Raw genomic sequence first — 14818 nt, 5'->3', positions numbered from 1 at the left:
AGAGAGAGAGAGAGAGAGAGAGAGAGAGAGAGAGGAAGAAGAAGACAGAGATAGACAGACAGACAGACAGACACAGAGAGAGACAGAGACAGAGAGGAGACAGAAAAGCAGGTATACACACATGCAAAAAATAAAAATTAACACATGAAATAAAATGTTTATTATTGCTGCCAAAAGAGCATTTGAAAATCACACATATAAGTAATAAATGGGAAGATGAGAACGATGAAAATTAATTTCAACAGAAGTTAAACTAATTAATTAAGTTTAAATGAGCAAAGTCAAATAAGCAGAATTTAAAATATTTATGAACATAAAATAATTGATCTACCTCTGAGCGGTAAATCACAAAAATATACAATTGAAAAATGGATCATTCTGCAGACTAAACTTTATTCATTGACAAGGATGGAAAGACATGAACCTATGGCAAAGTGAAAATATGAACTCCAATGAGTTGGTATTGACAGCTATCCTTCCAGTAGTTGGTAGACAAAATTATTTGTATACTTTTAAATGCATACTTTTAAGTTAATTTTTAAAGATATATATTTTTATTTTGTACATATGAATGTTTTGCCACTGTGAAAATCACCAAGTATGCATAGGGTAGAAATCAGATGATAGCAAAGGAAACCCTGAAAATGGAGTTACAGATTATTGTTAGCCACCCATTGGTATTGAGAATCAAATACCATTCCTCTACAAGAGCAGCAAATGTTCTTAAGGACCAGAATTCCCAACCCATTCCATAGCTGGTGTTTTAAAATACAAATGGAGATACAGAGACATGATAGTATGAATTATTGGTAAGGAAGTGATGCAAAGTGTTTCAAATATCAGAATTCATCACAGATAAGAAGTAAACCTTTATTGGCGAGTAAGTGACTGAATAGAAACTATTAGATTAGTTGAATATTGATGGGTGTTACCAGGGAGAGAGATCAAAGGACAGAGGTAACCCCTGAATTTGAGCATTCACACTGCTACATTAGTTCCTGGAAACCAAAGGGCAGCTGTAGCCTTAACCCACGGGTCAGTGGCTGTAGAGAGGAGAGGCAGATGTAACTGTCAAAGGTTCCCAGGAGAACTGATAATCCGAAGACTTCAGAGTCAGGAGTAAAGACTCCTCCAGCATGGTGAGAGGTTGATCTCCTTCATTCTCTATCATATCTCTCCATATGACAGATGGTTTAGGATGCATTTAACATGTAAGTGGTGTGCGTGTGCATGTGTGTACATGTGTGGGCATATTCACACACAGCATATTTTTTACTGAGAAGGGATGGCGCAATCAGTTCTTGGCTGCACCTTTGTGTATGTGTGTGTATGTGTGTGTGTATGTGTATTTATACACATGTGAGCATATTCACACATGACATAAATTTTTATTGAGAAGGGATGGGGCAACCAGTCCTTGACTGCACCTTTCCTCATGGCTGCTGGCTGTTGCTCAGCTTGTCCTACTTCCTCTAGATATGAATGTGAGGCCCCAACCTCTTGATGAACATAGGGGGACACTTGTAGCTCGATACTCTCAGAAGCTTCATGGTTTACTACTCAGAGGGCACAAAGAGCACACCTCTGAATCTTGTCCTACATGAACTTGTGTGTTCGGTGGTGCTCTCTTAGTACCAGCTGCCTCACATCCATTTTCATCTTGTGGTCCTTGTTGAGACCTGTAAACAGAAGGTACTGCAGAGCCCTGATTGTTGGTCTCCAATGGTGACCGCAGATCTTTTTATTTCATTAAAAATTATGTATATAGCTCATGGCAATATTTAAAAAGGAATATCTGAATGATGAATTGTGAATCTAGTTTTGTTTTGCAATAAGAATTTCTAAACTCTTGATAATATTCAAGAGCATAGTGATCCACTATGTTCAAAGGAGCCTTATTTGTGATAGCCAGAAGCTGGAAACAACCTAGATGCCCCACAACATAAGAATGGATAGAGAAACTGTGGTTCATTTACACAGTGGAATACTATTCAGCTATTAAGAATGAGGACAACCTGAGTTTTACAGGCAAATGGATGATGGCAATCATTATTTTATTATTATACTTAATGTAATTGTACCTTAGGGCAACCAGACCTTGTCTAAAAAATGTGATACTAGACATAAACAGTTGATGGTAACCAAATATAGATCACACATATTAAGTTCAGTATCATGATTTTTAATAAATTAGTATTAAACATCAATAGTCCCAACAACTGATTATACTACAATTATATATGTTTACTGTTTTCTATATGTATATTTAAAAGGCAATGTATATAAATGTGATGCTATATAATTATTTTTATATGAAATATTTATTTGCTACCAAGTCATTGTTAATTACTTGCAATTTTGCCATCTGTAATTATGCTAATATTGTGAATGAAGTGTAGTCTTTTTTTTGTTGTTGTTGTTGTTGTTTTTTAAAAAAGATTTATTTATTATATGTAAGTACACTGTAGCTGTCCTCAGACACTCCAGAAGAGGGAGTCAGATCTTGTTACAGATGGTTGTGAGCCACCATGTGGTTGCTGGGATTTGAACTCTGGACCTTCAGAAGAGCAATCGGGTGCTCTTACCCACTGAGCCATCTCACCAGCCCGAAGTGTAGTCTTAAGTGTGAATTTTCTATCTGCTTTTCAATTGGATGATTTTCGTATGCATTAATTTATGGCTTAGATGCATCTCATCTATTCTCTATGCATAAATCTTGTGCAATTCGCTTATTTGCCTTTGCTCATTTAAAGTTAATGAATTAAAGTTTCAACCCCCTTGGCCAGAGCCAGACACCACTCTACAGAAGTTTCTAATAGTTTACTCCTAATAATTCATTTGTAACAGCTTGTGGGAAAGGCAGTGTAATATCTTAATACTTGTATAGAATCTTCTGAATAAAGACTTTCCTCATTATTCTTAGAAAGCTCTTGGTATTCCGTGAGTGTGTATAATGTCTTCATGTGTATGTAATTAACTAGTGCATGTCTATGCCATAATGCAACTTATGAATCAGCTTAGCCCAGAAATTGATGGTAATATGTCATAAATATTAAAGTTTTATGTGTAAATGATCTATAATAATTTCCAGATCATTGACGCTCAATATGTACTTAAGTCTCTGGGAGACAGATGTAAATAGAGATATGTAAACCTAAAAGTCAAATATGTCAACACATTGGCCTCAGTGTTTTGATTCTATCTCAGTTACTACCGTACAATGACTAATGGCAAAACAAACATTAGATCATGAATACACGAAAGAATTCAAATGACTCCTACCCTCTGAAATAACATTCATAAAACCAAGATGATGACCAAAGAGAGTAAGTCTTCAATGTTTGTCTTGATATTGTTATTAAATTCCATAAGAACAGTTATTTATTTAAAAAATAGGAGGTAAATTATTTTGAGTGATTATCATTTTCTGTCCTTGTTTTCATGTGCTGCAAAAAAAAATTCTTAATGAAAGTTGAAAACTGCACTGTTTTTGAGTATAAGGACAAATGTTCATAGATTATTGTTAGGGATTATGCTGATTTAGTAAATTAGTGGAAGGAGATTCACCTTTAATTAACATGTATTCACTAGCACACCAATTGCTTCTTCAGTGCCAAATGGTCGTTACCAATTAGTTTAAAAAAACAAGGAGTTCCTTAATTTGAAGAAAAGTAGAAAGGGGCAGATGGGAGTGTTTGGAGAGAGGAAGCAAATGGAGAAATATTCTAATTCAGTTATAATCTCAAAACTTAAAAAAAATCTTTTCAAAAGATACATTATTTTAAAGATATAATTCATGCTTTTCTTGGTCAACCATCCCAAGAGAGGAGTATTAATTTTGTCCTATTTAACATATGCCTAGTTGAGCATTTTCAATTTCTAGAACTCTATATAATATCAGAATATAGGAAAAAACATATACCCGATTTTCAACATAAATGTTTTTTATAGTTTAAATATAAATTACATTATTTTCTCCTTTCTGTCTTCTTCACAAAGCCCCTCCCTTGTGCCATAACTACACTCTTTCTCTATCCCATAATGTGTTTAATGTTACTTAGATACTATGACCTTAACAACATGTCATTTCCTCCAGCCCATGGCTAGTTGTGGAGGGAAAACTCAGCTAGGACTGAGGAAGGGGACCAAAAGGGGATGGAAAGAGGGAAGGGATGAAAAATCACGAGCTAGCATTTGCCTATTATATGCCCTTGAAATCAAATATAATACTGAATAGGAAGATATGCAGAGGTTAGACATGACTCCCTGAGTTGCTGGATGGGGACACCTACCCATCTCCAAAATTTAAATCCAGAAGTGCTCCTGTCTCAAGGAGATACAGGGACAAAGCATGGAGCAGAGATTGAAGGAAAGGCCATCCAGAGATTGCCCCACCAGGGTATCCACCCCACATGCAACCACCAAACCCAGACACTATTTGGATGCCAAGAAGTGCTTGTTAACAGGAGCCTGATATGGCTGTCTCCTGAGAGGCTCTGCCAGCGCCTGACCAATGCAGATGTTGATGTTCACAGCCAACCATTGGACTGAGCACAGGGACCCCAGAGGAGGAGTTAGGAGAAGGACTGAAAGAGCTGATGGGGCCTTATCTTGCATCAATGGGAGAGGAGGCGTTTATTCCTATGAAGGCTTGATGCCCCAGTGTAGAGGAATGCTAGGGCAGTGAGGTAAGAGTAGGTGGGCAGGTAGGGGAACACCCTCATAGAAGCTGGCTAAGAGGGGATAGGATAAGGTTTTGCAAAGGGGATACTGTGAAAGGGGATAACATTTGAAATGTAAATAAATAAAACATCCAATTAAAAAAAAAAAAGAAATATAGAGATACATTCCTTTGATGATGTTGTAGAGAAAATTCAAAAGTAAGACATATATGGTAGGCCTGTGGTCCTGAATGGGTTGGGCTTTACTTATAAATTAGCAAAACGGAGATAATACAATTGTAGAGCAAATTTGGGAGTTACAGCTCCATATGAAAGTGTGGAAAGCCATATGAAAAAAATCAATACTGTGGAAAAATATCCAACTTTCCCAATGTCTAAGGAATCTCTTCGTCAGCTGAAACTCATCCGTATAATCCAGTTAGATCTTCCTGATATACCCCTTCAAAATCTCAAGTTAATCATTTTCTAAATATGGAAGTTGGTCTTATGATTTGTGGGTGGATTGATGAGTATAGATCAACAATAAAATGAAAATTAACTTCTGTTTCTACCTTGACCTGAGCTTTAGAGCCTTCAAGTAGCTTATATTTTAAGAAATATTAAAAAAAAACAATTATTAAACTATGTTATCATAGAAAATAAAGTAGAACCAAACTTTTAAATTATTTGACATTAAAAAGGTAAGAAGATAGCTATACTAAAATCTATAAAATGTGTAATAAGGAGTCACAAATTGTTGGTGCTTTAGAATATGCAGTAAGGTAGCAAGATGGGTATGGTGTCCTGAAATGCAGAGAAAGATGTGAATCATTGAGGCCCCATTTATTGAGAATCTACTATGTGCCAGTGGAGGGAATGACATCCAAACATCAAAACAGGTATTGCCTCACTTGTTGAGATGTCAAATGTTTTGATCTGGCTGAGCACACAGACAATATTAGAACAGCCTTAGAATATAGAACTATTACGCATGATTAGTTAATCTAGTCTGAAAATAATCACTGAAATCAGAGGGTGTTGGAAAAGGTAGCAACTCTAAAAATGTTAATTGAGATATAAAACATACAACAGAGATGAACAACATGACCAATTTGTGTATCTCTTTTTTCTTTATGAGAAATAGTGTATGCTAATGGTGTGCTACATACCAACTTCATTTTCAAACCTTCCCTCTGACTGCAGGAGCTGAGGCTGTTGAGGCACAGTGCAAAAGATTTGAAGTGAGAGCAAGTGAAGATGGCAGGGTGCTGTTTTCTGCAGATGAAGATGAGATCACTATTGGGGCTGAGAAGCTAAAGGTTACAGGTACTGTGATGAATATCTTTGAATTATTTTTTGAAGCTAATAAAAGCATACACACTCGCAGAAAAGATTCTTTCCAAGACATTTGAAGACTTTCCTGAAAATTGAATCTACCGTATCTATATTTAGTATCCAAATAGTCTTCAAATAAAGTTAATAGTTGTGGTTAAAGAGCAGAGTCTAGAAAACCTTTTACTGTTCAAAATGTAAAGCTGTGTCACTCATCTAAAATAAACAATGGGCTAGGTGGTATGAGAATATATGATTAAAGGTGACATATCAAAATTAGAGGAACCATCATTTATTCTTCTGTTTTCCAGAGAAAATGCTTCTTGTGAATGGCTTTCTCCTATGTGAACCTTCTACATTTATATAGCCCTTTGCCCTTTTGTATATCAACACTTTATATATATATATTTCTGTGAGTTAGGGATATACAGAAAACCAGACATGGATAGCTAAAAACTCAAGCTAAATCCTTCCTTACTTCTTTCCCAGGATACCATTTACTAACTGCAGAACAGCTTTGTTCTTGCTCCTGACACTTCTAAAAATGAAAATATCAAAGACAAAAGACAAATGTAGTTTATAGTTTCATGTGCATAGGAGAGAAAATTGGGCAGAGCACAGAATACAATATGAAGGCAAGGGATTGACTGGTATCCTCACTGATACTTTAAAGCAGTATCCTAGTCTTCTGACAATCTTCTGACAAATAACACTACAAAGAGACCCTGGCTCCAGGGTGCTCCATATAAATTAGGTAACTATCCTGACAAGACTTCAAAGCACATGTGACAAAAGATCTGTGTGAACTGTAAATTAGTGGCATGAAAATTTTCTATTTAAGCAATATCCAAAGGAATTAAAATTAAGATGAATTCTTTCCTCATGTTCTTTCACTTTATGACTAATGTCATTTTCTCAGTGGACTCAGACAGAAGTGGATGATGTGAACAATGGCTATGTTTATATATCTGAAACAAAATCACTTTCACGGTGCTAAAGATTTTAGGATATTTATATCTAGGCTACTTAGAGTGCAGGTGGGTATGTATTACAGGTCACACTCTTACCTGGACATAACTGTTTCAGTGTTCCATGTGACAATAAAATTCATGACGACAAAACAAACAAGCAAAATAATGGGCAACCATTTGATAGATATAAAGAATCTGGCCCATTGTTTTAGCAGTTTGGCAGTCAATGTTTGGATAGCTCTGTACTTTAAGAGCAGAGGTCATGCTTAGCCTCACAGCAGAGAGGGTCTTCTGTAAAAGTGCTGCTCTGTGGAGGTTGGAAACAAACTCATGAAGAGGAAAAGATTGTAAGGATGAAAGGATATCCCACAAAGTAATTTCCATGATGACTGACCTAATGCTATCCAGGCTCCAGATTTACCCAATTCATCTTCTTTCAAATGTATGCATCAATTAATCAATTAATGAGAATGTAATGCCCTTAAAGTGATCAGTTCTTGGACAACCTTTAACAGATAAACTATCACGGTGCACTTTTAGATTCAAGCCATAATAACCAATGTTGCTGCTCTATTGCTGTAATAGATAATTGTTTTCTCAAGAATCATAATTAATTTACTCTTAAATGAACTAGTTTTGCTTGGTAGTTATTTCCTTAAAGTTATCTAATTAGGTATCTGTTCTTAACATTCCTGGACAAAAGAGAGTTTTAAACTTTGGTTCAAAAATGATCCTTTGAATCTCTGTTTATTTTGTATTCCCTACTATGAGATCAAGATATCACCTAAGGCAATTAATTATCTTCTGAGACCCAGTAGCCACATAAAGAATATCAACCTTTCTACACAGCAGACTCAAATTCAGCACTTTCAGCTGCATCCATCAAACACAATCAGCATTTCTATTTGTGGTGCACATAGATTAACATCCTAGCAAACAAAGCAAAGGTAAATGATCAGTCTGACTTTGGAAGGTGAAAGTCTTCAAGCTAAAGGAAAACTATTAGTTTGATGCAGACATCTGTTTTGTTTGTTTGTTTTTGTTTTTGGTTGTTTTGTTTTGTTTTGTTTTTTGCCTTAGCAGAAAGCAGGAAGTAGTGAAGTGCATGAGGAGAATGTATCTCTTTTGTCTCCAAATGGCAGCAATTAAAAGTGGCAGCCTATAAAAATAGAAAAATCCAACTGCATGTTCTTTTGTGCCCTCCTGTTTCTTTGAAAGCCAAGAGCATCTCACCTCTATGTCTTTCTAATGGAATGATTGGAAGGATAGACAGGTTCCAGAGCTTGTTTGACAACACAAGAAAGGATTTTCTGAAGAGCTGTCTTTTAAATTAAACAGTGTGCTGCTGGGCTGGAATCAATATTTTGTGGTTTGTTTTTATTACCTGGCTTTTGTTTTCCCATTCCTGTCTATTACATTAGTCCACTGTGATGAGGTCAGCTTGACAATCAGCCTTTCCTTTGTTCTTCAGAGCTGTCCAAATCTGAGCACGTGGTAACACTCAGACACCAGGAAGAAGCAGTTTGTCTGAGAAGGTATAAGAGAACTGGCTGTGTTGCTTGATAAGAAATGTGATGTATGGTCACTTAATTTCCTCTAGGGACACTTTTCTCAGGTTTATACACTCGAAATAATCACCACTCTGTTTTCTAGTTGTTCCTTAACCTTCCAAGTGAGGGGAACTTCAGAGACATTACACAATACTGTTCCACGCCCGTTCTAAATTTCTAAATGCAAAATGACTAACAGTTTTGAAGTAAGTATGCAATTCACAGCCATTGTCACAAATGAGCTGTCTTATCAGAGGTCTTTGCTGCCAGACAATTCCATAGTATCCACCCAAGGTCTGTTAAAGCAAATATTGAAAATACAACTGACTTATGTGAAGTATGTAGACTTTCATAATGAAAGGCAACTCACTTTAATTGTATTTGAATTTGATAATAAATATATATTCTCTAGGTAGTGCTGTCAAAAAAATTCCCTTTAATGCCCAAAGTTGTTCTATGAGATATAATTAATTTTGCTGTAGCATAAATAAATTGTCCAATTTCTTTTTTTTTTTTTTTTTTTTTTTTTTTTTTTTTTTTTTTTTTGGTTTTTCGAGACAGGGTTTCTCTGTATAGCTCTGGCTGTCCTGGAACTCATTTTGTAGACCAGGNCATTTTGTAGACCAGGCTGGCCTCGAACTCAGAAATCCGCCTGCCTCTGCCTCCCGAGTGCTGGGATTAAAGGCGTGCGCCACCACGCCCGGCAATTGTCCAATTTCTTATGCATCATACATTACCTGGGCATTTTTGCAGTATTTTTCCCCTCTACCTTCTGTGTGTAAGAGGACGATAGTCATGATTCTTCAAAGACCGCACTGTTTCTCACACATCCCAAGGATCCTGCCTGCAGGCACAGTGTCTTCAACCTTTTTTTTTCCAGTAGGTTTCCAACTTCTTTTCTAGAATTTTTTTTTCTCATTCCACATTTGTCCATTAGCTAGGAAATGCCTCCTTTAATTATTCATATAATGACAACTTAGGTTTCAACTGTTGTGATAGAACACCATGACCATAAACAACTTGAAGGGAAAGATTTATTTCACCTTCAAACGTGTAGTCCATCATCCATAAAAGTGTGGTAGGAACTCAAAGCAGGGAACCTGATGGCAAGAAAAGATGCAGAAGCCATGGAGGTAGGCTGCTTACTGGACTGATCTCCATGGCTTGCTCAGCTTACTTTCTTAGAGGCACTAGCCCAGGTGTGGTATCATCCACAGTGATCTAGATCCTACTATATTGATCTTCAATCAAGATTATGCATCACAGTTTAACCCACATGCCGATCCAGATTGTGTCAAGTTGACATATAATTAGGCAGCACAAATGGTCTTGCCATATTTTGCTAATTAGTCTACATTGTCAAACAACTGGGCATTTCAGGAGAAGGAAAAACCCTCCTAGTTCAATAATGAAAATGTTAATTACATATGCAAAGTCCGATTTATATATACAGTACATCCTATCCATATTCACAAAGATGCAAGGCATGAATTTATTGAGCTGTTGAGCAACAGTTAGACTTACTCTGCTTAATACACTGGGAAAATTATTGATTCTTTCAAGGCCTAGTTTTCTTCTTTCAAGTAGTAATTTTTTTTTTAAATGTTCAACATGTAGGATTTGGGTAAAGGAAAGAGACAAATCAAAATAAATTGAGACAAACCTTGGGTCAAATTTTTATTTGATACATGCTATTTCTATCATAATTGTAATTTTAAATATTGCTACTACCCTTATTTGTCTTGACCTTAAATAGTTGTATGAATAAATAAAATACATTGGACAAAAGATGAAAATGGCAGTAGAAAGTAGACAAACATCTAGGAATTGCAAATATAAATTTATATCAGTAATTTCATATTCAGAGCTAATTATAGATGCCTTGAGAAGATGCAAAAAGAAGAGGAGAAGTTATAAAATTATATCCATGCTACTGTCGGAGGGATCATTTTTGCTCAGGGAGGTGCTGTGCACATGTGGATAGGCCCACACCCGTGAATTTCTGCGCAACTTAAATTAAACCCAGTAGGTTATTAAAAAAAAGAGGAGATCATGACGTTGGGCAGTAGATTCTTTTGGGGATAGTTCAGGGGAAAGAGAAGAAGGCAGGTAGTATAAGTGTGGTGGAGTGGATATATTGCACACACGTATAAAATTGTCAAAGAAAAAGTACATATTGGTTTTTTAAAAGTAATATTATTTATAATGCCAAACAATAGCTTAAACAATGTATAGTTTATTTTTCTCCTACATAGCATGACAAAAGCGAATGTACTTTTTAAAACTATTACTTACTAACAATACCAGCCTTTGGATGGTGCTTAAATAAGGACTTTTCTTTGAGTCATAGCATAGCTATTGCACACCCATTTATGTACAATAGAAAATAATTCTTTAGAAGTAAAACTGATATTGTTATTGCTTTATAAGATGACCAAAAATCCATTATGTATGCATACTTTTAAAAAAGCCTCAAGGAAAATATGCCTCCCTAAAGAAATGATCTTTCAAAGATAAGTTTACCCTTGTTCAAAAGCTAGATAATGCTTCATTTTATCAAAATATCAATAATATCACATAAATTGAATATCTTCATGTTTATATGCCAGTGAAAAATTTCAGCGTAAAGCAATACCTTAAAAATTATTAACATTTCATAGCACATAAGAAATCTACAGGTATTTATACTGTAGATAAATTTAATTGTTGAGTTACTATGGAGTAACAACTCTTATCCAAAACTGATATTAATAGTTGTGTCAATCAGACACTACAATCAATGTTGGCAATTGTGAAGAAACAAATTTTAGTAACCGTAAGTGTTTAACAATACTTCTTTTTTTAAAATAGAAAAAGGTACAAGCTGTAGATTTAAGTCTAACATACTAATTAAATTTTGATGCTCACTGGTGCTGAAAGGGCTTCTAGATAATTTGAAAATCCATGACTCTTGATTATAATATTACTGAAAAAGAGTAAATTATACTTTTAAAGACTTATTAAAAGAGGTTAGAGAGATGGCTCACTGACTGCTCTTCTAGAGGTCTCCTTTTTCTCCTCTAAACTGTATAACTATATATAAAGATTCTGGACTTTTTATAAGAAATATATTGAATTCAATGTAAGAAAAGAAGTTTGTTAGGATTTCAAGATACTGAAGTACATAACAATATTAAAAGAAGGAAAAGTTTTGAACTTCCACATACATTTTATAATAAATTATTTAAAAGTTAGAACATTATAACCATTAAATTAATCAACTCACTGCCAATCATATCATAAATTTTACCAGTGACGAGAACAGACATTTGCAGAGGATCATTCATTCTGCAGTACTGAGAGCATTTTTATTAGCGTTCCTTGGCACACTGTGTCTCAGGATAAGCTTCTCTCAGGAAATGAATACAGTGCTCAGTGGCAGACAGAGGGGAATATGATCAGTGTCTTCTTGCAAATAGTCCACTCTCATTACTAGTTCACTTTATCTGTGTCAGTAATCACCTGTTTATACAACACTTGCAGACTTTGAATAAGCATTTCTACAAGATTGAGACCTATAGGATCTGATTAATTGACTGGCCAGATTTATTTGCTAATCTTGGAAAAGTTAGAAGTACTATTTATTGGACTCTTCATCTGAGCCACAGAACACCCTGAAAATAACTTCTGCATCCTGATGTGTTTATGTAAATTGAAGTCTTGGCAATATCTAACAAATGAGAACAGAGAGATAACATTTAGTTGGTAGCTTTTAAGGTCTGTTGCATATTGAGGAGATGTCATGTTAGCATTTTATCAGCTGAACCCTCACAATCACGCTGACCATTGTCCTGGAATGAAACTCACTCTGGCATGTAAAATTACATGTACCTCTTAACTCCACCTAAACACAACTGCATGAATATTTGTGTGTGTGTGTGTGTGTGTTTGTGTAAATTGGAAATTCTAGCTGCATCATGTGTATGTCTCTGATAACCAGTACAGTTTTTCATATTGTATAAAATGTGGAAGTCGAAGGGAGACATGGAGGAAGAGAGAAAAAGAAAAGAATATGAAGAGAAGAGAGTTGCTTGTACATTTTAAAGTTACTTAGTTCCCTGTTGCTACTTTTAATTTTCTTTCTTTTTATTTAAGTGACTGCTTTTCATTTCTAATTCCAGAGGCTAGAAGTTTGAAATGATTTTCAGTATCTTCTAAGCAAGTGTTGGTGTTAGCATTCTCAAAGAATCACCCATTTTCCTTTCCAGCTTCTCGAAGCCTCCTTTATGCTTTCTGGCATTTGTGCCATTATTGTGTTCTTCTTTACTTTTGTAATTAATATTTTTCATGCAATATATTTTATTATAATGTCTCCCTCACCTAACTCCTCACAGATCATTCCCACCTCTCTATCCATCCTACATCGTGTACTCTTTTTGTCTCTTATTTTCTGTCTCCTTCTCTCTCTCTCTCTCTCTCAAACAAACACACAAAGCAAAACAACAACAATAATACTCATCAAGGAAACAACAACAACAACAAAAATAATAAGTATTCCAAACCCAACTAAAACTGTACACACAAAAAATTTGTGTCCATTCTGTGTTGGGAAATTACCACTGTGAGTGTGTTCTGCATGGAAGGTTTGTGATACGGTCATTTGTGGTTTTACAAACACAGTGATTCTTAAAGTTCATCTTGAAGAATAGTGAGTTTGGAAAGTGACCAGTTTAAAGTGTTAGGGGAACTTATCAGAAGGGCAAATTAACTGATTTTTTAAAAAACTATTTAAGACATAAAGGTTCATTAAAATATCTTTCATAATAGCACCAATTATCAACTCTTCATTTTTTTCCAAGTATCAATATAGAGATGTTTACATTTTCACCATACAAATCCAAAATAAGTATGCTTTTTACATATTTTCAGTTTCCTTTCCCTAAAAACAATGTACATAAGAAAAGGGCAGCACTGCACAGAGTTGAGGTGAAGTGGTGATTTTAACCAAAAGACAAAATCATATCTTATTTTATACAATGTGGTTAGCTGAAATAACAGTACCTTTAAGTAAAATATCTTAGTATGGCATGAGTAAGTTAGAATACACTGTACATTTTGTTGTTGATGATTCTCTTGGGTAAAGGAAGTTTATTATCTTATTCCAATCTACCTGAATGATGCTGATTATTGGTGAGATTAATTATGGAAAATGATAAGGTCCTGGCAATATAATGAGTGTATAATGGCATGAATAATGGCTTAATATACAGATAGAGATGAATGGTTTATTTTGATATTATGTACACTCATTGCTTCGAACTTTCATTATCAATATCACGTTAAGGGTAGAGAAAAAGCAGAAACATTGTTCAATTCTGCACCAGAATAGGAAGGGAACATAACTCCACAGTCCCGTTGGATACATAATTCATTACCTACAACACTGTATTTGTTTCCATGAACTAAAAGTTGCAAACTTCCCAATAATGCCACCTGGGAGACTAAGCTTTTATTATGTGAGATTTTAGAGCTTATTCAGTATTCAAAAGGTAGCAAATATTAATGTTTTAAGTGACTTATTTATACCTTTAGATATGATATGCCACATTTTTCATTGATAAATTAATGATATATTAACTGATATTCTACTGTTAAGGCAAATTTATATTGCTTTGATATTTCTTAAAGAATTAGCTCTGTACTTTCCAAATTTATTACTGTTTTCAAGCATAACATTTTATGAACATAAGCCTTTAAATGATTTTCCATATGTAGCTTTGTCTGAATTTGTTATAAGGTATCCCCAAATTACTAGACTTCCTGATTTCTTATTATATGGGGAAATATTGACAGAACCCTCAAAAAGATCTACCGGCCAAGTGAGCTACTATAAGTTTCTCATGCAAAAATTCTCATAACTTATAATTCCTAGGAATGAATGGTCACTTCTTTGTGTTGTGTGTGTGTGTGTGAGTATGTGTGTATGTGAGTGTGTGTTTCTGTTTTATGTTTAACCAGTCCATGTGAAACATTTTAGATTACTCTAGTAACGTAAAAGCACAGATTATGATTATTGTGTTGTGTGGTACACCTGACTTCAAACTCCAGAGCCATGTATAAAAGTTCCATGCTCCTTCATACTCATCAAATGTAAAATCCTCCAAGAGAAACTCTCAATTCTGAATATCTATGCTCCAAATGCAAGGGCAGCCACATTCATTAAAGACACTTTAGTAAAGCTCAAAGCACACATTGCACCTCACACAATAATAGTGGAAGATTTCAACACCCCACTTTCATCAATGGACAGATCGTGGAAACAGAA

At 35.0% G+C, this 14818-nt stretch overlaps 1 protein-coding gene across 1 annotated transcript in view; it reads left to right on the top strand.

The window, feature by feature from the left end:
- The window catches only part of Sgcz (sarcoglycan zeta), a 1036157-nt gene that overhangs the window by 997582 nt on the left and 23757 nt on the right, over window positions 1-14818 (top strand). Inside the window, exon 5 of the mRNA XM_021169917.2 lies at window positions 5865-5987. Coding sequence (XP_021025576.1) covers window positions 5865-5987 — 123 coding nt within the window. The remainder of the gene's footprint in view (window positions 1-5864; window positions 5988-14818) is intronic.

The sequence above is a fragment of the Mus caroli genome, chromosome 8 (genome assembly GCF_900094665.2).
Source record: "Mus caroli chromosome 8, CAROLI_EIJ_v1.1, whole genome shotgun sequence".
In the NCBI taxonomy this organism is placed as follows: domain Eukaryota; kingdom Metazoa; phylum Chordata; class Mammalia; order Rodentia; family Muridae; genus Mus; species Mus caroli.
The sequence above is the reverse complement of the archived record's forward strand: the minus strand, read 5'-3'. Positions and strand labels throughout refer to the sequence as shown.